This window comes from Coloeus monedula (assembly GCF_965178545.1).
Source record: "Coloeus monedula genome assembly, chromosome: 6".
NCBI lineage: Eukaryota > Metazoa > Chordata > Aves > Passeriformes > Corvidae > Coloeus > Coloeus monedula.
Window position 1 is genome coordinate 31,511,287 of NC_138786.1, and position 21,585 is coordinate 31,532,871.

Consider the following 21,585-nt stretch of genomic DNA (forward strand, 5'->3'; position numbering starts at 1 on the left):
CTGATTTTATCTGCCAGGATGACAAGTGATTGAAATGCATTTACCTGAACCTGCTCTGCTATCATCCTCACCATCTTGGCCATTTTTTCAGGCACTCAGAACCAACTCAGGCTCTTGCCCACCAGCACATTCCAGCTCTAATTAGAAATGCTCTGGTAGCTACTGAAGAAATTTAACAAACTTCTGCCTAAGTTACTGACAGAAACAATGCTCCCCTATTAACACACCAAAACAGCTTTCACAGATTATACTAATTGTAATCCCTGAATTGCACTCCTTCCTTCCTTAGAGCACGTGTGGTTCACTCTTCAGTACTTTTTCCTTCACAGAATTATTATGGCATGGAGATCACATGGTGACAGAGTTTTAAAATACTTTGTTTTGTACCCTGAGTACCCATCTTTGTGTTTAATGGAAGTCAAATCACTATTTTAGTGAATGGGCACAGTTGGAAGAGCTGTTCAAACAGGAAACTGACATCATCACAACTTCAAGCCATGCAAGACTGTCATACACAGCTGCTGAAAAGACAATGTGAGAAAACCATTAAAAATATCTTTTTCTTCATTTTGCGCATTCAAGTATTTTCCAACGTTCTGTAAAGACTGAAAGTTATTTACCTTTTTTGGCTTTGCTTTACTATCAGATTTGGGTACACATGAACTTCTCTGAAACCCCAGCACGGACAAGCAGCACATTGCAATATGTATGCCCTTTGAGAACGCTTTTGTGGCAACACCACATAGCAATAATATAGTTTGTATCAAGGCAGTAAGAAGAATGCCTAGTTAATGCTCAAAGCCTCATTTTTCGTGCATTTTCCCTCTAGCACCACAAAATATTAAGAAAAAAAAAAGGGCAGTATGGGACATGACAATTAAAAAAAAATACCAACAGATTTAAAAATCTAGCAAGCTGGAAAGGTTACTTAGAAAGCACAACTCTTTCCCCTCAGTTCCCACTGACAAGGAAAACAGGATTTTTAAATTTTGGTTTTTTAAACTCCAATTTAGAAAGCACATCTTGTTTCTCTTCAGAGAAGATAAACAGGTTTTTTCTAAAGTGAGTATCTCAGCCCAGTGTAAATGGGATGTAAGGTAGGCAGAACTGAAGGTCATGTTGCAGTGAGCTCACAGACAGTGCTGCCCATTTTGAAGTATGTAAATTCATTAAAGCTCCTGCTATATTCACCTATCGAGCAAAGGGCAACTATATGTAGTTTTTCATTTATCAGCTATGTTTATTGGCATGGAAACAAGCTATTTTCAAAGTTTTCAAGTTCTCAGTCCCTAAATGCAGATGATAAACAAAGGAAATGCTAATTTAAACAAGTCTGCATCAACAAACTTGCAAGTAAAACATTAATGTAAAACGTTCTGGTCCACTCATTATCAGCATGATTTAAAGCAAACGAAAGCCCTTTCAATGTTAAAGAGGAGTCGCCCATTAATCATGCTGTTCCAGGTTTTATATTCACACCACTCTAGGCCATGTGACAGAAGAGGAGGAAAAAACCCAAAACCTCGGTTTTACATAGCCCAGAAATTTATTGAATATTTGCTCAAATACATTCTGTATAGAACTGTTCCGCTTGCTTGGTTTTGCTGCTCCCAGGAAAGATCATTAACAGATGCACTGAGCTGCAATCACCAATTAGGAATTGTTACATATGAAAGTGTTAAGTATGGGGCTGCAAACTCCTTCTGGCCAGATCTGCCTTGAATTTGACTAGGCACCTTCCTTTCAAAGGATTCAATTTAGGTAAATTGCTGCACAAAAAGTTATTTAAAAGAGCCTGTTACATTTTGGTCTTTTTAAACAGGAAAACACTTCAAATATTTGTTTTTGAAGTTTTCAATACTGGAAATGTTTAGTCCAGAGTGTTTGCAATGGGGTTTCTAGTTTTCCATATGGTCTCTTGTCTAAGTATCCCAGAACATTTAGTCTTCTGTTTTGGCTTCCATTTCCTCGGCATCATCATCCCCATCCACTTCAGCATTTTCCCTCTCCAGTCTTTCCAGCTGCCTTGCAAGTTCAGTCTCGTCTGTGTCAGTAACCACCTTAGGCTGAAAAACACCAAACCAGAACACATGGCAAACTCTCATAAAGAAAGGTCACATATATTTTTAGACTCTGATTCCACATAAATAGTAAGAGATAAAATACATCCTGAAGTCACACAATAAAACCCAGCAAAGTTAGATTTTTTGACCATTGTTTATTTTAGGAGCACAGACACTCAGATTTTTTTTTTTTTGTTTCTTAATAACTTCTTGCTAAGATTTCTTGTAGCACTACTGATCTTGCACTACTTAGAAATATTGCAAGGAAAAAAGTTGTATTTTAGAATGTAATTTGTTCTTACCTCCATCTGCACATTAAAGACTCCTCTCTTTTCCTCAATTTTTTCTTTAATTACAGCCATGGCTTGATTCAGAACAGACAGTCCTTCAGTTCTCTCCAGTGTTGTAGTAGTCATCACATAACGAGGAGGGGCTATCAGATTAATCTGCCACATTGTAAAGATAATGGGGAAAGAAGCAAACTCAGTAACAAAGGAAAAGACATTATGCCTAGCTAGGCCAAACAATTAAAAGCATTACAACCCGTATGTTTTTTTTTTAATGATGACTAAGTAAACTTTTGTTACAAGAGACTGTTATAAAAAGTAATTTCCAAAGGAGAGAGTACTTTGAAGTTTTTTTAAGAACACTTATTGAGTAGCTCACTTAACATCCAAAAACTGTTGGGGAAGAAAAACTAGCCCTGGGTACAGTACTCATTCTACCAACACTCAAATGTAAGCGGAGCAAACTTTCCTTTTCTTGCACAATCTTATACCTGAAAATAAAATTTATTGCTCCCTACTTAAGACTGCATAAAGGAACAGTGGTTATGTAGTGTGCCAATACCAGACTTTAACAAATTGAACAGAATAAATACAGCTTCCTGAACGTTGAAAGCCACTGCACAACCATAGGAAGGACTGTCACAGCTGAAAGTAAAAGTGTTACAGACCTGCTGGAGAAGAATTGGAAAGCAGGCACATGGCTTCATGTGACCAGTACAATTGCATACTACTGGTCCCTGAGGGCATCAGGAAAGTTTGCTTTTGATTCCATTATAAAGACTGGCACTCACTTTGATGGGCATGTTCTCCGTGGAACAGTTCAAGCCTGCTCTCAAAGCTTCTTTTACTGCATCTATGCCTTCATAACCATAACAGGCCACCTCAATATCTAGGACAGAGAAATACAAGTTATAAAATTCTACCATTACAAAAAGCTGCAAAATATTTAAAGCTTTTTAACTTAAGCTTTAATAAATCTTTTTAGCAACCAATGTTTATCCACAATGAGAGCCTCAGTAGCTCCCAAATCTGAGGAAGGTATTATATTTGCTTGACTTCTAAGTGGAGGTTAAAGTCTTTATAAATTCTTTGAACATGCAACATTTTACATTGCGCTTTGAAAAGCTAGGACACAAAATTATACTCCCATATTCACTCACTTCTCATCCAGTAAATACAACACAACACTAGTAATTATGTATTTCCATGGAGAGATGAAAATATAAAAGCAATAAATACAAGAGAAAATGAAAGATAAGGAAAAGTGAAACTTGAAAAGGAATACATCCACAAAGTTATGGAACTCCATGAGCAATTACAACACAAGTAGAGAGGCATCACTTGAGGAGCATTAGAATATATTTTTATAAGGTTAACCTGTGGTTAGGATTATACTTAACTATGGCCTTTCATAGGTGTTTGAAAAATCAAGGCATAAACTAATGCTGGTGATATCTGTAATACCCTGACCAGTGTGAAGACAAAGATTTCTTTACCTGCACAGCAATGGCACAAGACTAAGCTACACAAAGAAGTTGGTTTCACTTCCAGGTGACTCACAAAAACCTGCTAATTCTGAGATATCAGGAACAAATTCAGAGAGGACCATCCCAGTCAGCCTCAGAAGCCAATGGCAAGATTCTACACTTGCGCTGATGACAAAATTAATGACTTAGACCATCAGAACAAAATAGGCAGCATGAAGGAAGTAAGAAGACATGCTCATCAAGTAACTTGATTTTCAAAATTGATGAAGTGCTATTCATGTTAGCAAATTCACTCTTCATGGCAATCAAATCAAATATTTGAAGCCTATGTTAACTCCTGGTAATCTAAAACAGTAAGTAGAGGAATTTTACATTACCTTACTTTTTTACTCTCTTATTGACTGCAGTGTCATGTGGATAAGGCTTTTCTCTCCACAGTAATCAGCAAGTGTTAATGCTCTTCAATATATACTTGCAGAGCAGTGGCAATTTCTCAATCTGGTTAAAAATGTGATTCTGCTACACTATCTGTTTAATGGCAAGCGTGCCTTTAGGCTATTCTGTAGAGCCAGATTTACAGTTTTGAAGTACGTCTTCTTAAGTCAGGCAGTCATGTGCTTTTTCTGCCCACACTAAATTAATAAGAGACAAACTAGTTCATACATTAGAGATATGCTAGGCTTGAGCTGATATATCCCACTGAATGGTTTGCAACCAACCCATTAGAAATACTATTTTCACGTGTTTATGAACAAGTCACTAAGGCATATGCTGTAGCTGTGCTGACACGGATCAATCATCCTGCCAGGGAATCAATGAATTTAAAACTCTGAATAATGAAAAAGAATACTGTAGATGCAGTAATAACTATAAAATATTTAATTTCACTGCGTGCCAATGCAATGCATTACCTATCATGACAACCAGTTTGTGTTCCAAGCAATCTTGCACTTTGGGATAGAACCCACACAGGAAATTTGAAAGCAATCCTTGATGAAGGTGTCTTAATTCTGAACAGTTCCATTCAAATACCAGGATTATGAACTGTTAAGTTTTAACTGAGTTTATAGTTTGCAACAAGGCACACTAGCTCGACCTAAGATATGTTCAAGGAGCACGTGGGAAGAACTCACCAGCTCGGATTTTGACTGCCTGTGGTGTCAGCCGCCTGTTAATATTGTCAATCAATACACGCCTCTCTTCCTCTGTCAGATCCAGGCTATCCAGGATTGCAGGGTCTCTGAGCCAAGCAAAGCAACGTTATAGAAATTTATACTGAAGAGGAATACAACACACATAAACTGCTGGTACTATTTCTATTTCTTACAAATAATCCTAGATATCTACCAGGCAAAGAAAACAGGGAAATCTCTTAAGAACCCATTGAAACACTGCAAGAAAACGAACACATATATTTTCAAAGTATTTTCTATTGGAAAACACAGCAGGTAGGTAGTTTACTCAATTTGTTCCTGAAAGGAACCATCTGAATGATTAAAAAAAATTTTTTCAAGTGAAGGAATGGCATCCCTCTGGCTCCCTTTATATGAGATAAATAGAATGTGACAAGTATCCAGTTTCTTGATATTGTTTTGTTTCCTCCAGTGTGAAGATAAACTCGTATCACATGAAAGAGAATCCATGATGAATCTGGCGTTTTAAAATTATTTTAGTGTGTCATTCAAACACACGATTTTTGTCGTTCTACAAAGTAACCCATACTCATTCCGTGTTATTCTGTATTTCTTTTTAACAGTATGGATCATAGACAAGATACTTATCTGCTGGCTACGTTCTTGGCTAAAGAAAGGATTAAGGCTTTTTAAATCCCAAGCAAATAGTTTCAAATTCAGAGATCACAGAAGCAAACTCCTCTGCTGTCTACCAGTATAAATTAGCAGCTCTTTTTTGAAGAGGTGGTGTCAATTTTCTATTGCTGTATTAAATTTATCCCAAATCTATCTGAAACAGAGAACATAACCAAAAAACTCCTCACAAAAACAGTTCCTGTTCTGCAGAGGCAAAAGTTGCAGTTTTCTGAAAAAAACCCATGCGATCACCTATAATACTATGAGTAGGCAAACGTGAAACAAAATGGCCCAAAAGTCAGAGGCTGTACTAGAGACTGGTCTCTGCTGCTAATAAAACATCATCTTTCATGTTTTTGTATACTAAGTATAGAGAGTAGAAGGGCCAAACAAGCAAACAGAACCCAGAAACATGACAGGTTTTACAGATCAAAATATGAACCTGTGTAGCAGAAATGATTCATGGGACATACAAATTCTGCTTTATTTACAAACTGTCCTGCTAAATCCACCTGTTAAAGCATTTGGTAGACTTTCAACAATAGGTCCCCAATGTTTAATTTTTACTAATTAGAAGGTAAATATACTGTCCAATTCTCGCCACAGGTACCATGCTGTGTGAAACTCCAAAACACTAATCCTCAGTACAAAGAAAGGAATAACAAGTCAAATTCTTAGAGGGAATGCTAAAACTCACACAGCACTCCAGCAAGAACAGGAAGGCAGCAATATCCATATTTTTCTGCTCCATTGCTATACATTTATGTAGGAGCACAACAGGAACAAATAAAAGTTGCAGTCCACTGTCAGAAATCTTAAGGCATTACTGATGGAAAGATGTTTTGAGAACAGATAGCTTCAGAAGTTTGTGCTCCAAACTGAATAGCAAATGAGCTACAAAAGGCCTGTGCTCAGGACTTCTCATGAGTATATAAGTGAAGCTAAAACAGCCAGTGTAACTATAGGGGTTTTTTTTAAATTCTATTATACTGGTGTTCAACAAAGTATTTATCAGTTAAAAGTGATCTGGAACTCCTTTTACAGCAATATGTCCAGATTTGCTATCACCAGAAAATAACCAGTAAATTTTCTATCATCAGAAAATAAGCATTATTACATGAAACATTCATTCTAAATGAGGACACAAGCTGTTTTTTCCCCCCAAAACGCAGAGCTGGTTTTCAGCTAATTAAAAACACTACCGAGTGCCTCACTTCTAGAGTCAACGCCATTCCTAAAAGCCTTATTACTGCCATCTAGCGTTCAACTCCAGTTCAGCACTCACACGCTCAGGTGCTATGAAAGAGCAAAACCGAAAATGTTTACTGAAAAATCCATCTTAGGATTGAAATTTTCACGGTAGATTCTTCAGAGGGAAACCAAACACTTTAATTCTTAAAGCAAATGAAAATATCAGACTCTATTAAAAAAAAAAGAAACAACAGTCTATCTCAGTGCATTCTTCTTTAGCATCACAATTTCCACCTCTTTCTGTTCTTAATTACATTTCTAAGTTTATGATCCCATGCTTTAAGTTCGGAAAAGGAGAAAAGTAACAACCCAGCTTATTGTATTTAAAAAAGAAAAAAGCTGCCTGTGCAATGGAAGAGTGACAATCAGCTCTGAGTAGAAATGCCTTCAGACACAGAGCTAGATATTTCTGATAAAATCTGCCTGGGACTAAAACCAGGCAAATTCTGACAGACAAACCAAGACCAGTGGCTCCTCCTCTGTTAGAAATGTCACAGGCTCATCTGTCTCTTTTGTACATTATTCACTGATACTTTGGTATTTCTCCGTATCAGATTCAATTACTTCTTTTAAAAACCTGACATATACAGAGTGGCAGACTCAAAGATGGATAAAAACATGTCACCTCTGAGCCTTCTTTCTCAAGAGCTTTGGGAACTCAGAAAAATCCAGTAAGACAGAGAAACCTACCATAAGCAACTGGAAGACTGATGTCAAAATTTACTAGATTTACTTGACCAGTATATTCTCCATACTGACTCTGAGAAAGAAACCCAAGGATACAACCCAAAAGAACATAGTGACAGAACTACTTCAGGAAATACTTCTCTGCAATTTGAAATAAACCCCATGAAGCATAAAAGAAGTCCTTACGAGACTGCATGCTTGAATGCATCATAAGCACCATATCCCGGTCTTTTGTACTTGTCATCAAACACCCAGGCAGTTCTCTGGAACAGGCTCTCAAGCTGCTCATCCTTGGTGTACTCCAAGACTTCAGCAACATGGCGAAGGATGCTGTAAACCTGCAACACAGGAGTGGTAAAAACCCCAAACCAAATACTGAAAGCAGACAAAAATTCCTACTTGGAAGTGTTAAGACCACACAGCAGTAAGGACAGGAGCCTCGAACTACCTGCGTGTCTTTTCAATAAAAAGTTGTCCACGGTGTGCTAAACCAGCATGTACTTTTGGATTTCTGATCAATTAAATATACCCTTTTACATCATAAATTCTCAACTGACATCTTTCTTGATCAATTAATTAATAAGCAGCTTACCATGTAGCACTCATGGACACATGAGCTGGTTATAGATCTTTGCATGGGTAAATGAGAATCAGAGCATGCCTAATACATGAACACAATGCTTTATTTTTATCTTATGTCTGCACATTTTGGTTGCTCAAGAAAGAAGCTGGAAATACACAGTGCCTAAATATAGAAAGGCAACTCACAGTCTTTGATTTTGTGAATTTGTCTTCACATTTGATTGCCTCCTCTGGAGAAACTCTTCTTTTTGACAAATCGATATAACCTATTGGGGAAGATGATTTTAAAAGTGTCAGCCATTGTGCAATCTAAGTCTGACTCCTTCAAGAGAAGCTCATTATGAACAAACACTCTGGCTCAGGATTTGCCCCTGGCCTACAGTATCCCCATATGTTGCTACAGAGAGAAACAAAGTCAAACCTTGATGAATGTAGTGAATTATGATGCAAATTAGGATGTAAAATTCTTTCAACTGTAAATACTTACAACAGCAAATTTTTGAACAGCAAATTTTTGAACAACATTCTTTTAAATTACTGCCTTAATATTTTCTCTGCAAACCACTATCTCAGCAACTAGTGATCCATTTTTATGTTTCTGTACACAGTTAGGGGGAAAAAAAATCACTCCAGCATACAAAGAAGCAAATTCAATGCATATTTTTGTAGTGATAACATAATTTCATTCAAGGCTGGTACCCCATCAGTTTAGCTCTAATCAGTTTCCTAATAAAATATGCTCAGCCTGAAAGAATTGCCTGTGAAAAAATTTCTTTTGAACTCTTCTAAATTTGAAAAGGCCACCACCTATTTCTCACAAACTATAGGTTCTCCAGTAAGTTTAATAAAAGACCACTAGGTGAATTCCAGATGTGTTTCTCTGTTAATATGAAAACAAAATTAGTTTTTAAAAGTATAATTTCATTAGAGATATTGGGAAACTTATTTCACTTCAAATTTATCTGAAATAAGTTTATTCTTGTCCTTCTTTCGTCTCTGCTTTTCCTTATCCTGTCATTCATTATTTATTCTCAGAGTTAACTGCAGTTTCAGAAGTATTCTAGAAAAGCATATAACTTGAGAAACATCATACCAACAGTAACATTTCTAGGAGATGGGTTCAGTGTTTATTATTTCTGTACAGCTGGATACAAATTTTAGATATTGCACGGAACAGTATTATCAAAATTTGAAATGTTCTCAATAGAAATTACATTTAAGAAAACCTTCAAAGATTCAAATGTTCAAAAGACAGCAAAAAGCAAAACTGCCTGTACAATCTTAGCTTGTACCCTACAGGATTCACAATAGTTACATACTTGGCATCACCTTTCTCAACAAGGTTTGAGACTTGTTAACAAACAGTATGGATGGTGAGCACTAAATGCTTAGCATCTAGATTTTTATGTCTACAGCAAATGATCCTTGTCTTCAGCTGACTTAGAAAATCTACACAGATATCAAAAGAAAACTCCACTATAGTTCAGTGACCAATCTGGTGAGGACCCACTCAAATCTTTACTGATGCCAGTTACTTTCCTTAACCCAATTCCCAAAGGACACAGAGGAACAGAAGAATGATCATAGGTATGGTCAGTGACGGTCTATTTCACTTCAATGCCCAAAAAAAGTAACCCTGGCAAAACCCACAAAACCCTGCTTTGTTCATCGGCGTTTCTGTCTACGAATTCAGTCTTGATACAGCCCACCATATCCCCAGATACCTTTCTCTTTGTCAACTCTTATGACCACAACGCATTCATTCCTCCCGATCCGGATGAGTTTGTTTATGGAACGAATACGTCTCCTGGACAGCTCACTGAGGAGGATCATGCCTTCAATGTTGTTGTACTCCAGCAGGCTGACATAGGCTCCCATTTCAGCGATGGACCGAACATTGACCATCACTACATCTTCCACCTCTGGAAATTTATGTTGGTAGAATCTACAGCTTAGTCCCGGCATTCTGGAATTTGAGCAGAAAACCCAAAGATTTTATTTCACAGTACATCACTGCCTTCTCCTACAAATATGGCAATAAATCAGCAAGGACTGGGGAGGATAGAGAGGAACAGTGACAGAAAAAGTAGCAATTAGGATAAGGTTGTGCTTAGGTTTTAACAGAAACTAAATAATAAATTAACTTGTATTCTAAGTACTATTACCACAACCATTTCCTAAGATGCTGGTTTTTTGCATTAACATAGAAAAAGCTTTGCTACCCAGACTTCATTATCCACTTCAACTGTTGTACTGCCTATACACAGCACACTGGAAAGGCTTCTTCAAGTGGTGGAAAGGTGGCACTGCACACCTTGCATGCATCTAAATTCATGAGCCACTGTAACATTTTCACAGATTCACAGAATATTCTGAGTTGGAAGGAACTCTCAAGGATTATCAATTGGATTGTAAGAGCAGGAGGACATAGGAGAGAAGCCTGCAGTGCTCACAAAGGATTTCGTATGCACATAATAAGAGCACGTGAGGCTAAGAAAATAGGAGGCAGACAGAAGCATCTGTAGTACTGAGGAGACGCTGACTCCAGAAATGACTTTTAAAGTCAGCACAAGATGTTCAGAGTAATCCTGCAAGACCTGCTCTAGAGGCCAACTGTCAGCAAAGAAACCAAAGGCATTAATCAGAACAGAACTAGCCTAGCCTGAAGTACTGAAAACACAAAAAAAAGCACCCCCCAAAGACTGCGAGTCAGGAGGTGAAAAAAACCCAACAAAATCACATGAAAAAACCCCAGAATTCCTTCATTATACATTAAAAAAAAAAAAAAGAAAAAGTAAAACCAACATTTCATAATCAAGGACTGGTAAGAAGGAATGCTTAAACTGTTTGATTTTTCTGATGATGAATCCACATGCTCTTAAGCATCTAAGTTAGTTCAATTGCTTTTGTCTATGCCTTGAAGTTTCATACAGAAAATTTTCTGCAGCAGCAGGAGGCTAAGATGCCGAGTCAAATGCATCACTCCTTCAGGAGGTTTGTTTTAGTCACAATTTTGAAATTTTAGTCATGATCCTTACAGCAGTACCAGTGCTTTCTAGTTACAGGAAAATTTAAAATCAGAGCAGGAAGATAATGCCAAATGCTATGTACACATGGCCATCCAATTCAGAAGATCGTGTCCACCCTTACCTCCATTCTTAACTTTTAAAAACGGGTTAATACAGACTAGCAAAGCATTATAGAAACACTCTGAAGGTTTTGTATAACTTTGTGTAAGCTGAACAAAGAACTCCAAGGTTAAAAAGGAAAACTACAGTTCGCCTTTCTAGTCCACTCAATGCAGCTCTCCTCAGTCCTGCAGGTACTTAGCGGGTACGTGAGAAAGCTGCACTGCAAAGCAACAAACTCGAGCCACAGCGAGCACGAGCGGACAAATACCGCTCAGCACACACATCATTCCCCTTTCCAGTCACAAGGTTTTTATTTTGGCCTTCTGTGGAAGATCCCCAGGAGCAACACTACGCCCACCGTGCCGAAGCTGGTATTTATCTTTTCCAGAAGCTGGACACGCCTCAGTCGAGGCCCTCACGGCCGCAGAACGTCTGCGGAAACTGGCGAAAACGGAGCCAGTCCTGACCGGCGCCGCCGACACAGGCGCTGCCCCACGACCACCGCCGCACCGGAGAGGAAGCCGGGAAAAGCCCATCTCCGCCACGGCGCCGGCGGGAGGCCCGGGGAGCGCGGCCCCGCCGGCTGCAGAGCTCCGGGCGCGGTGCCGGTGCCGTCACGCCGGGCCCGGCCCTGAGCGGTGCCGGGTCCCCACGGCCGCGGGCCGCACGCGCCGCTCCGGGAGGAGCGGGGGCGCGAGCCGGGCGGGGGCGCGCGGCGGTACCTGGGTGCGGCCCGGGGGGTCCCGCGCTGCGCTCGCGCCCCGCACTCCCGCGCTGACCCCGCTCCTGCCGCCGCGTGCGCCCGGCCGCTGCCGCCCTACTGCGCAGGCGCCGCGACGCTGAGGAGAGAGGGGTCGCGGTCCTCTCGAGCGCCCCCTGGCGGTGGGCGGTCAGAGCCGCGGGCTCAGCCAATCGCGTCACCTCCTGCCGAGCCCGGGGGACACGTGACGGGAAGCGGCGCGCCCGGGGCCGCGCGCGCATCCGGGTTTCGTCCCCTGCGCGCGGGCACCGCCTCGCGCGGGGGCGGGCCCGAGTCACGTGACGGCGGCGGCGACAGTGGCGGCAGCCGGGCCGGGCCCCGCCGGTGACAGCGGTGACAGCCCGAGCCGGCCCCGCCGGTGACAGCGGTGACAGCCCGAGCCGGCCCCGCCGCAGCCATGTCGGCCAAGGACCGCATCGAGATCTTCCCCTCGCGGATGTGAGTGTCCGCCGGGACGGGTCGGGACAGCGCCGAGGGGGGAGCGAGGGGGTTCCGTGCCGTGCCCGAGACGGCGGGAGCGGCGGCTCTCGGGGCGCTCAGGGCTCCTCTGTGGGGCTCGGCGCTGGGAGTCGTTGCGCCGGTTGTGTGCGCGCTGCGCCACCGAGTGAGGCTCCCCCGGTTCTGTGATTGAGCAGCTGAGGGCCGCTAGTCCTCAATTTCAGTTTCTGCTTCCAGGCTCCATCAGCTCTGTCAGTCCTCAGAGGGCCAAGGCAGGGCCCGACACCGAGATGCCGGGTGTGGTATTTAAAATCGTGATTAGGCAAACCTTACTTAAAAAAGAACAGTTTGCAGAATGTATGTGTAGGAAAAATGGACAAATGGAACCACAGCTTCCCTTAACTTTGCAAGAGACGATACTGCTGTACGAGAGGTCCATAAAGTGTTAAAAAAGAAGAAGGAAGTAAAGTGCTCCCACTGTAGTGGAGAGTCAGGTAATTTTCCAGATCCAGGCAGCAAACTATTTGTCATGAAATCACATGTCTCCTGAGAAGGCTTAGAAAGCTGCCAGCATTGAAACAAAAACACTTGAATAAAATTTCTGGTTTATTAATGTTGTTCAGTTTCTCTTCAGAACCCTCCAGGACAGACAGACTTTGCTTTAAGGTGAAAGGCTGTTTCAAATCTTCTTGCATAAAAGTGGGTTGATGCCTGCACATCATCTTTATAATAAAAAGGATGCTTTGCAGGACAGAAAACCTCAAACATAAAATAATAATTCTTCAATCTGTATGAGCTCAGGACATAGAAAGTAACAGTTTATATGGAAAGATTAATACATGGTAAAGGTTCTGTTTTGAAATTCAGTTTAGAAATAAACTATTGCATACACAGGAATTATTGCATACACTAAGTCATCTGGTCTCACTCTTGCTCTTTGGTAGTGCTCTTTTCATTCAGTTTAGGTGTTCAAGGAGGGGGCACTTCAATCACTTTTGAAAGGTGTCTGTTTTTGTGGGGTGATGTGTTATTCTGTCATGAGGGTGGTCATGTACAGAGGCCTAATATTTACAAGCCTGGTTTCAAACGAGGTGATAGACAATAATGTGGGTGGTGTTCCCAAAGGAATATAAGTTAGAATGGCAAAATAAAGATGACCTGTGTCTGCAACAATTAATTTTGTTAACTGGCAGAAGAGGATTTCACAAGGTTTATTTTTTATGTTGGTTTGGGGGGGGGGGGTTTATTGTTATAAGGTGGCTTGCTAGTGTGAGCCTCTTCTGTACTGGATGTCTTCAATTCCAGAAGCTGCTCAGTTTCCTTGAGAGTAAACAAGACTTTGTTTATTGCACTCTCAGAGCAAGTGAGATCTTGCTTGAACTAGAAGGCCAGCCAGTCTCTGGCAGCTGGTGAACAGAGCGAACAAGTTAGTTCAAGGTGATGACAGACACATGCTTGTTGGGAAAGTAAAATTGCCTTTTTACTCTCTGATTTTTTAAGAAAATCATAAACATTCATAAAGTTTTCATAGTTTTCAGTTACACGTATTTGGTAGATGTTAACAGAGCTGTTCTCATCATGTGCCAGTAGATGTGACCTGTAATGGATTTCACTGTGAGACAGAATCTTAATTATACTTACTTTTCCAAGGTCAGAGAGGAAGTGTGTAAGGACTTTGCTTGAGTGTTGTTCTTTGTGCACAGTGGCTGCATGCAGAAGGTAGCACAGTTCCTAATTTCATACAGGAAACGTATAAGTGTGCTGCTGGAAGTAAAGGGTATACAAAGCAACACCTAACTCACTAATATCTCTTTTAAATGGTTGCTACTTTTGATTGTCTTTAATAGCTTGTAAATCTCCCATTCAGCATATGAAGATAAGGAAAATCAGAATGTACAACTGCTGTATCTTCTTGCTCTGTAAAATCAGAACATGGCATCAACAGTTATGATCACATGAAGAATTTGCCGTGTTGTCTGATTTTGAGAAGATGACATAGCAGTAAAAGAACTTAAAAGCAATACCAGTGTGACAGTGGGTATTTGGAATAGTTTGATTTCTGGTACTTCTAAGTCATGAAGAAAAATGAAAACTCTTATTTCCTGTTATGGAATAGATAGATGTCTTGTCAAATTTTTCATGAGCTTTGACTTCACAGATAATAATCTTGTAGTTCTCACTGAAAATGGAGATATATATAAATTCCCTTGATTTTAAATGGGAATTTAAAATTCTCTCCTGAAGTGGCCATCTTGTTTTACTGCAATGGTGTTTCTCTGTTGCTTCTTAATTTCAGTCATATGCATGTCAGAAAACTTCACATAAGTTTTTTTCCTAATCCATTCAGATGATGCAGGATGTTTTTTCTTTATTTCTCTGGTTACCAGGGCTCAGACCATCATGAAGGCTCGTTTGAAAGGAGCCCAAACAGGTCGTAACCTCTTGAAAAAAAAATCTGATGCTTTGACGCTTCGATTCAGGCAAATCCTTAAGAAAATTATTGAGGTAGGTAAATTAGAATTTTCCTTTGTTTGGCTCACTTTACTTGAAATCTGTCTGTTCTGTCTGTTGTGCATTCCTGTTCTGCTGACTTCATTAGATAGGCTGGAATATAGGACAACTTTCTAGATAACCTGTTTTTTGTAAGTGAGACTGCTGAGGACACATGAGCAGAATTACGTTTTTTGGCTGCCATGATACAGAAACTTGGAAGAGTTAATATTCTTCACCTCTTTCCTGATAGTCTTAGCCTCTGCACTCTTTTGTGTCCCACGTTCCCTATCATCTCTTCTATATTACAGGGAATTTGCTCTGATGCTGCCAAATAGTTTAGGAATGGTATTAACACGTTCTGTAGCCCCATTTTTGTTGCTTTACCTGGCTTGAGGGGGTACTGCAGATCTATGTTTCCTGCATGACTAGGTACAGTAGCAAGCAGTTTTGTCCAGATGGAACTTGTTCCTTTATGAGGAAACACAGAGTCCTGCTTCTTCCTTTGCAACATGGATGACAAATCTGAGATAGTCAGTAGAGCCTAATATGGGTTGTTCTGTTCTGCCATACCAGATGGGTTTAATTGTACTGTTTTAGCTGCAGCTGCTGCAGTGTCTGTGGTTAGCAGTGGTCCTTTGTTGCCACACTGTAGGCCAGCTCTCCTCACTCTGTGTCATTGTTTCCTGTAGATTGTCTAACATAAAAAGGCTGGGGTTTCTCAATAGCGTGGTTTTTAGCTACAAGGGCTACAAATCTGTAAAAACTGGGAAAAACAGAGTGGGAGGAGAGTGCAGCTTCACAAAGTTGCATACATTTATATGTTGAAAAACAACTTCAGTTGTCTCATAATATTCCATACAGTGTGAAAGAAAAGTATTTTCCTACTTTATTGTTGTGATTTCACCCCCATGTAATATAATTTAATGATTATTAAGAAAAACAAATCTTCTGCTGTTTCTATGAGTTCTACACTGTGAAACAGCTGAAATATTTCTTCTTTTTGCCAGTCACCTGGGAATTACAATTTTCAGTTGAGAGTATGTTATGCATATAGGACTTTCTCACTCTCTTCAAGTTCTCATTCTTCTCTTTATGCTGCTAATTTATCCTAGAAAAGGAGTAACAATGTGCCTTGTATTTGCTGCCTTTTTATGTTTTTTAAACAGACTAAGATGCTGATGGGTGAGGTGATGAGAGAAGCTGCCTTTTCACTTGCTGAGGCGAAATTCACAGCAGGAGATTTCAGGTGAGGATTTCTGGGCTTGCATGAGGATGTTGTACCCATGGGAAAGAGCTATCAACAAATTATTTTCTCTTTTGAAAAAAAAATAGTAACATTCTTAAATGCACTTAAAAAAAGATGACAATGGACAGGATGAACTGAATTCTACTACGTAAAGGTGGGAGACATCACTGCAGCAGAGAGAGAACTTGCATGATGAAAACATACTCCATTGGAAGCTAAACAAAGCAGAAAGATTAACAGAATGTTCTTTTTGTCACAGTCCTTGATTTCAGAAGGTGTTGATTTTTGCAGCTTGGATTAAAAAATATAGGGAGGTGAGAACTTATATCAGAGTATTGGACAATTTGTTAATTTGGTCTTTCATGTGAGTTTGAGGGACAGATGTAATGTGTGCTCTTTGCTGGCAGTAAGTCACACAGTGATTTTACCCGTTGTTCTAATCTCCTACCTCACTGACCTATGACTCACTAGGGCTAGTGAGGGCTGCATGCAAGAGGGGAAACAAATCCTTTTCCTCCAGCAGGATACTTTAATTGTATTTTAGTAAATTACAGTTCTGTCTAGGGTGTTTTAAGTGTGCATAGACCTTGTGGAGTAAAGTTGGGGAAGTGTTAAAGATTCAGCTGATGGTACTACCAACTAATGGGGAAGAACCAAGTGATCAGACACAGTAGTAATCTGCGTGCTGCTGAAGAAAAGTCTTTTTGCCCTTTCATTTGGATATAGCGCTGTGTCCTGTCCTAACTAGTCACTGTGTTTAGCTATAAACAAGTCAGATTCCACCCTGTAAGTAAACTGGACTTCAGCAGAGGAGTTAGCTGTAGTGACCTGTTCTTGGAAGACCTTAAGTTACTTTAGAATGCTTCAAGATGAATTGTTGTACAAGTTCAAGTTTGTTAATACAGTAGTTAGTGGGTAAACAAACTCATTAATGGTCTGTAAGAACAAATACTTAGAGATTAAAATGAATAAAATGTTGTGACCTTGGTTTGCATTTGAAGCCTTGAAATTCCTTCACATTCATTATGAAAAAAATCTCACAGGTTGATTAGACTCACGTTATTAAAATAGTTTGCCAGATAACTGGCTCGTTTTTTAGCTATGCTTTGTAAACTTGGTCTAAGACATTTTTAATGTTACATTTCATAGAGACTGCATCTTTTCCAAACTTTGCTGGAAACCTATTTCTTTCAAAGCTTCTGTGTTAGCTTTGAAGACTGTGCAAAGAATTGCATAGAGAACTGAGCTGACAGCACTTTCCAGGTCCTTGCAGCTATTTGATAACTGATTCATCTTGTATATAATGATGAGTTAATGAACCACTTCAGCTTTCCTGATTAAGATGTATGTTTTCTTCCTTACAGTACCACTGTGATCCAAAATGTGAACAAAGCACAAGTCAAGATCAGAGCTAAAAAAGACAATGTAGCAGGTGACTCTTTTCCAGGCCATGAGTATTTCAACTCATAAGGGAATTGTGGGAGGACACTTGGAAATAGGCAGGAATGTATCCAAACACTGTCTCCTTTTTTTCTTATCTAACAATGGGAACGCTTGTAATTTGTTGTTTTCACATACAGCTTATGATTTTTGTATTTGGTTATTTACCTCTCATAAAATAAAATGGATGTGTGTAAACTGCAGTCCAATTTCTGTATCTCTGGACAAAGCACAACTTCTGTAAAGCTTTACTGGAAAATAGATCAGGAAATTAAGTCCCAAAGTTAAAAAAATTTCATGCAATTTTCTATCCACAGTTGTCTATGAAGAAAACAAGACAGATAAATCAGGATTGAATGATTAAAATATTCCTTAAGCAAAGGGAAAATATGACTAAACAGAAACGTAATAAAACTGAATAAACCAGAATACTTCCCTGAATTTTCCGTGGGTCTTGATGTCTGTGAGCTCAACACAAATCTGAAGTTCCATATTATATGTCAGAACCAGCATGACTTGATCATTCCAAGCTATATAGGAATATCTTGTCAACAAAGCTTCTGACATTACATAATTAGAAGTAAAAGTGAGCTGTACTTAATAAATTTATAACCCTTTATGTCTCTTACATGCTTTTTTGTTCACTCTTGTTAGGTGTAACCTTGCCAGTTTTTGAGCATTATCAGGAAGGAGGGGACAGTAAGTATAACCCAAGTGTTTTCTGTCTTTATGTTCTTATGGCTATTCCATGCTCATACAGAAATACTTGTTGTATCTTGATGGTAAGTCAGTTTACATCATAGGCATAGGGGTACTTACTTCCTTTGATGCTTTGCCCTGGTGCTGTGACATGGAGGGATTATTAGGGACTGTAATAGATTCTACTTTCCTAAATCAATGAGTTTTTCAGGTGAGGAGAAGACTTGTCTCGTATTTCCAGATTTTGAGACTGCTGAGTCTTACTAGGGACATGCACAGCATAAACCACTATAAAGACAATTTGTTAATGGGCAAAGGCTTTAGTGTCTCACTTGATGAACTCTTTATATCCCTGTAGTGTGTAAAGTATTAGTTTTTATCTAGGAAGGAAACACTACAGTAGCAATAGTAACAATTTTTTTTTTTCAGGCTATGAGCTCACTGGCTTGGCCAGAGGTGGAGAACAGCTGGCTAAGTTGAAGAGGAACTATGCCAAAGCTGTGGAGCTGCTTGTGGAACTGGCCTCGTTGCAGGTTGGTGGGAGTTAAAAAAGAACGGGATCGTTGGTTTCTCGCTTTTCTGAAATGAAAGTACCATCTCTCAGTACTTGTAGCTTAACCTAGTCCCAGTGCTGTACAAAGATGAAAACCTTTTCTTAGCTATATTACTGCTTCGGATAAATCCTTATTCCTTAATGCTAAGAAAACATTTTTTGGGAGAGTTGGTATTTGTAACTGCTGATGTTCAGTATTCAGCATGCTAGTGACAGTAGTAGAAAACACTCTGCTTCTATCAAGGACATTGTTTGTAAAGCTACATTATAGACATGGCTTTCAAGTGCTATTTGATTTTTTGTACAGAATTGATGGAAATGTTGAATTTGTCTTGTTATGTATTAATTATTTAATCCCATTCCATCAGACATCCTTTATTACTTTGGATGAAGCCATTAAAATAACAAACAGACGTGTGAATGCAATTGAACATGGTGAGTATTTTTCCATTTGGGAAATTTCCATTTTCCATTTCCATTTTTCTGCCTCCGTGCAAGATGAGCGTCAGGGTCAAGGAAGCCACTCTTCTCTTTCTTTCTAGTAGAATTTCTCACCAGTTCAAGAATGCTTTCTAGAAAGCATTACAATTAAACATATTGCAAGAAAGAAAAAAAAGCCCAGCGGAATGGAGTGGAGGACACAGAGATAAATGAATAGGCAAGCATGAGAAAGTAATCAGGAAATTGTATTGATAACCTACAGGACAAAAGTGTCACAAACATTCTGGAGTCCCTGCTAGTGACCTTGACTTACCTGGTCAAGCCTATTGACCAGAAGCAAAAGATAATGATGTTTCTATGTGTTAAGATGTTACAATAGCTAGCATAATAAACTTCAAATAACTAAAATACATTTACCTTTAAATCACTCTAACAAACTTTGAAACTGTAATAGCAATGCCCTATGTGGAGAGGCTGGTGACTTCTTGGTTTTGGATGGAGCAGTCCTTATGTCAACCCTGGAATTTTCCTTTGATCTGAATTCTTTATTCTTCATGTTCTTGTTTGTAAATTTGTTTCTTGCCATTTCTTAAGTACTGCTACAATCCCAGTATTGGCTGTGATTCCTTTTGCTGCAGTGTCCAGACTGCTTTGATTGTTTCAAGTTGCTTTCTGAGTTTTGATGTCCTGGATTTAATAGTTTTTGCATGTACACAATAACATATTTCAGTCCATGTTTCCAAATCATCCTATTCAGCAGTTTTTCAACCTATTCAGACTGGTTTCTTTGAACATGCAGGCCTTAAATGCAGCTTATCACTGAGAATTTGACTTAGAAAAGGTTTCCTCTGCAGCCTTCCAAAAAATTTTGGTAGTGCTGATAACAGGTTTCTTCTTTCAACAAATGATTCTGACACAGAGCTTGCCCAGTTTGGTGTTAAAGCTGTGTTTAGTGTCTTATCTATTCTCTTGTGATTGTGTTGTATTTAAATACTTGTTTTCATGATGGCCCTTTTAAATGGAGATAATTCTGAATAAAGGTGCTATACTGAACAGAAGTTTCTGAACCAATGCGATGGAAGAACATAGTTTTAATTCAAATTTTGCCCACTTCTCAAGACTGTTTTATATTTTATGTACTGGTCCATCAGGAAATAGTACGATCTTCCATGAAAGACATAAATTTCCCCTAGCCAAAAGAATTACTAGATTGACTTCAAACAACATCTGTGCACTACATTAGATTACTTCCTGGCTAATATAACAGCAGTCCCAACAACTTTCTTATTTATATTTTTTTTAGTGATTATTCCCAGGATCGAGCGTACTCTTTCTTACATCATCACAGAACTGGATGAACGAGAACGAGAGGAATTCTACAGGTAAATATCAAAAGAGTAGACTGGTCTCTTCCTAAAATAGACCATTCCTCTGAAGGGAATTAGGAGAACTGTTCACCAAATCTGGCAGCAAACACTGTTAAAACATGACTTCATGCTTACTGCATGTTGAGTTTCCACAGCTGGGCACTCAGAGCTCACCAATTACTTGTCTGGAAGTTATACGTGAATCCCTTCCGTTAAGTTGTATATAGCTGTCATTTTTCTTCCAGAGGGAATGATGTGATACAGTACACTGAGGTGTTCTGCTTTAAGGAGACCTTTGCCAATAAAGTCAGTGTTCTGGGCTACCTGAAACAAAAATGTCAAACCTGAAATGAATCAAAGACGAATGAAGTTGATTAAAGGCAAGCAGAGTAGTATAATACAGTGTGCAGGGTTAAGAATATAATTTGGAGTTTGGTTAAGAGCTTCAATTGCAGCAGCTAGCAATAAAAGCCTTTTATTTTTGCCATTTTGCCAAATTTGGTATTTGTTACAGAATTTTTTCCAGGTAGCTTTATCAAATCCAAGTTGTATGGCATCTTAGATGCTAACCTATTGTATGAAAACATTTGCTTCACAGATAAAGCTGCATTTCTCTTCACAGGCTAAAAAAGATCCAGGAAAAGAAAAAAGTCTTGAAAGAAAAATCTGATCAAGAACGGGAGCTGCGGAGGGCTGCTGGTGGGGAAAGTGAGCCAGCCAATCTCTTAGCAGAAGAGAAGGATGAAGACCTTCTCTTCGAGTAACCCTGCAGACTTGTATATGGAGCAGGGGACCCAAAGTACAGAATGTCCAGTTGAAATATAATTCAAGACATGTTGCCTCCAAGATACT

The 21,585-nt window shown here is 39.5% G+C and overlaps 2 protein-coding genes across 2 annotated transcripts; one reads left to right on the forward strand and one right to left on the reverse strand.

Moving 5' to 3' along the window:
• Positions 1-1,523: 1,523 nt before the first annotated feature.
• EIF2S1 (eukaryotic translation initiation factor 2 subunit alpha) lies at positions 1,524-12,130 on the reverse strand. The gene is made up of 8 exons (XM_082283941.1): positions 12,019-12,130; positions 9,890-10,131; positions 8,352-8,431; positions 7,770-7,921; positions 4,971-5,077; positions 3,142-3,239; positions 2,366-2,509; positions 1,524-2,066 (listed from the first exon to the last, which is right to left on the reverse strand). Exons 2-8 carry the CDS (start codon positions 10,128-10,130, stop codon positions 1,941-1,943), a joined length of 948 nt encoding a protein of 315 aa, XP_082140067.1. The 5' UTR covers position 10,131; positions 12,019-12,130; the 3' UTR covers positions 1,524-1,940.
• A 179-nt stretch (positions 12,131-12,309) lies between these two features.
• On the forward strand, positions 12,310-21,579 carry ATP6V1D (ATPase H+ transporting V1 subunit D). The gene is made up of 9 exons (XM_082283747.1): positions 12,310-12,494; positions 14,882-14,999; positions 16,154-16,233; positions 17,598-17,665; positions 18,328-18,372; positions 18,802-18,905; positions 19,294-19,360; positions 20,670-20,748; positions 21,356-21,579. Exons 1-9 carry the CDS (start codon positions 12,454-12,456, stop codon positions 21,495-21,497), a joined length of 744 nt encoding a protein of 247 aa, XP_082139873.1. The 5' UTR covers positions 12,310-12,453; the 3' UTR covers positions 21,498-21,579.
• Positions 21,580-21,585: the final 6 nt, after the last annotated feature.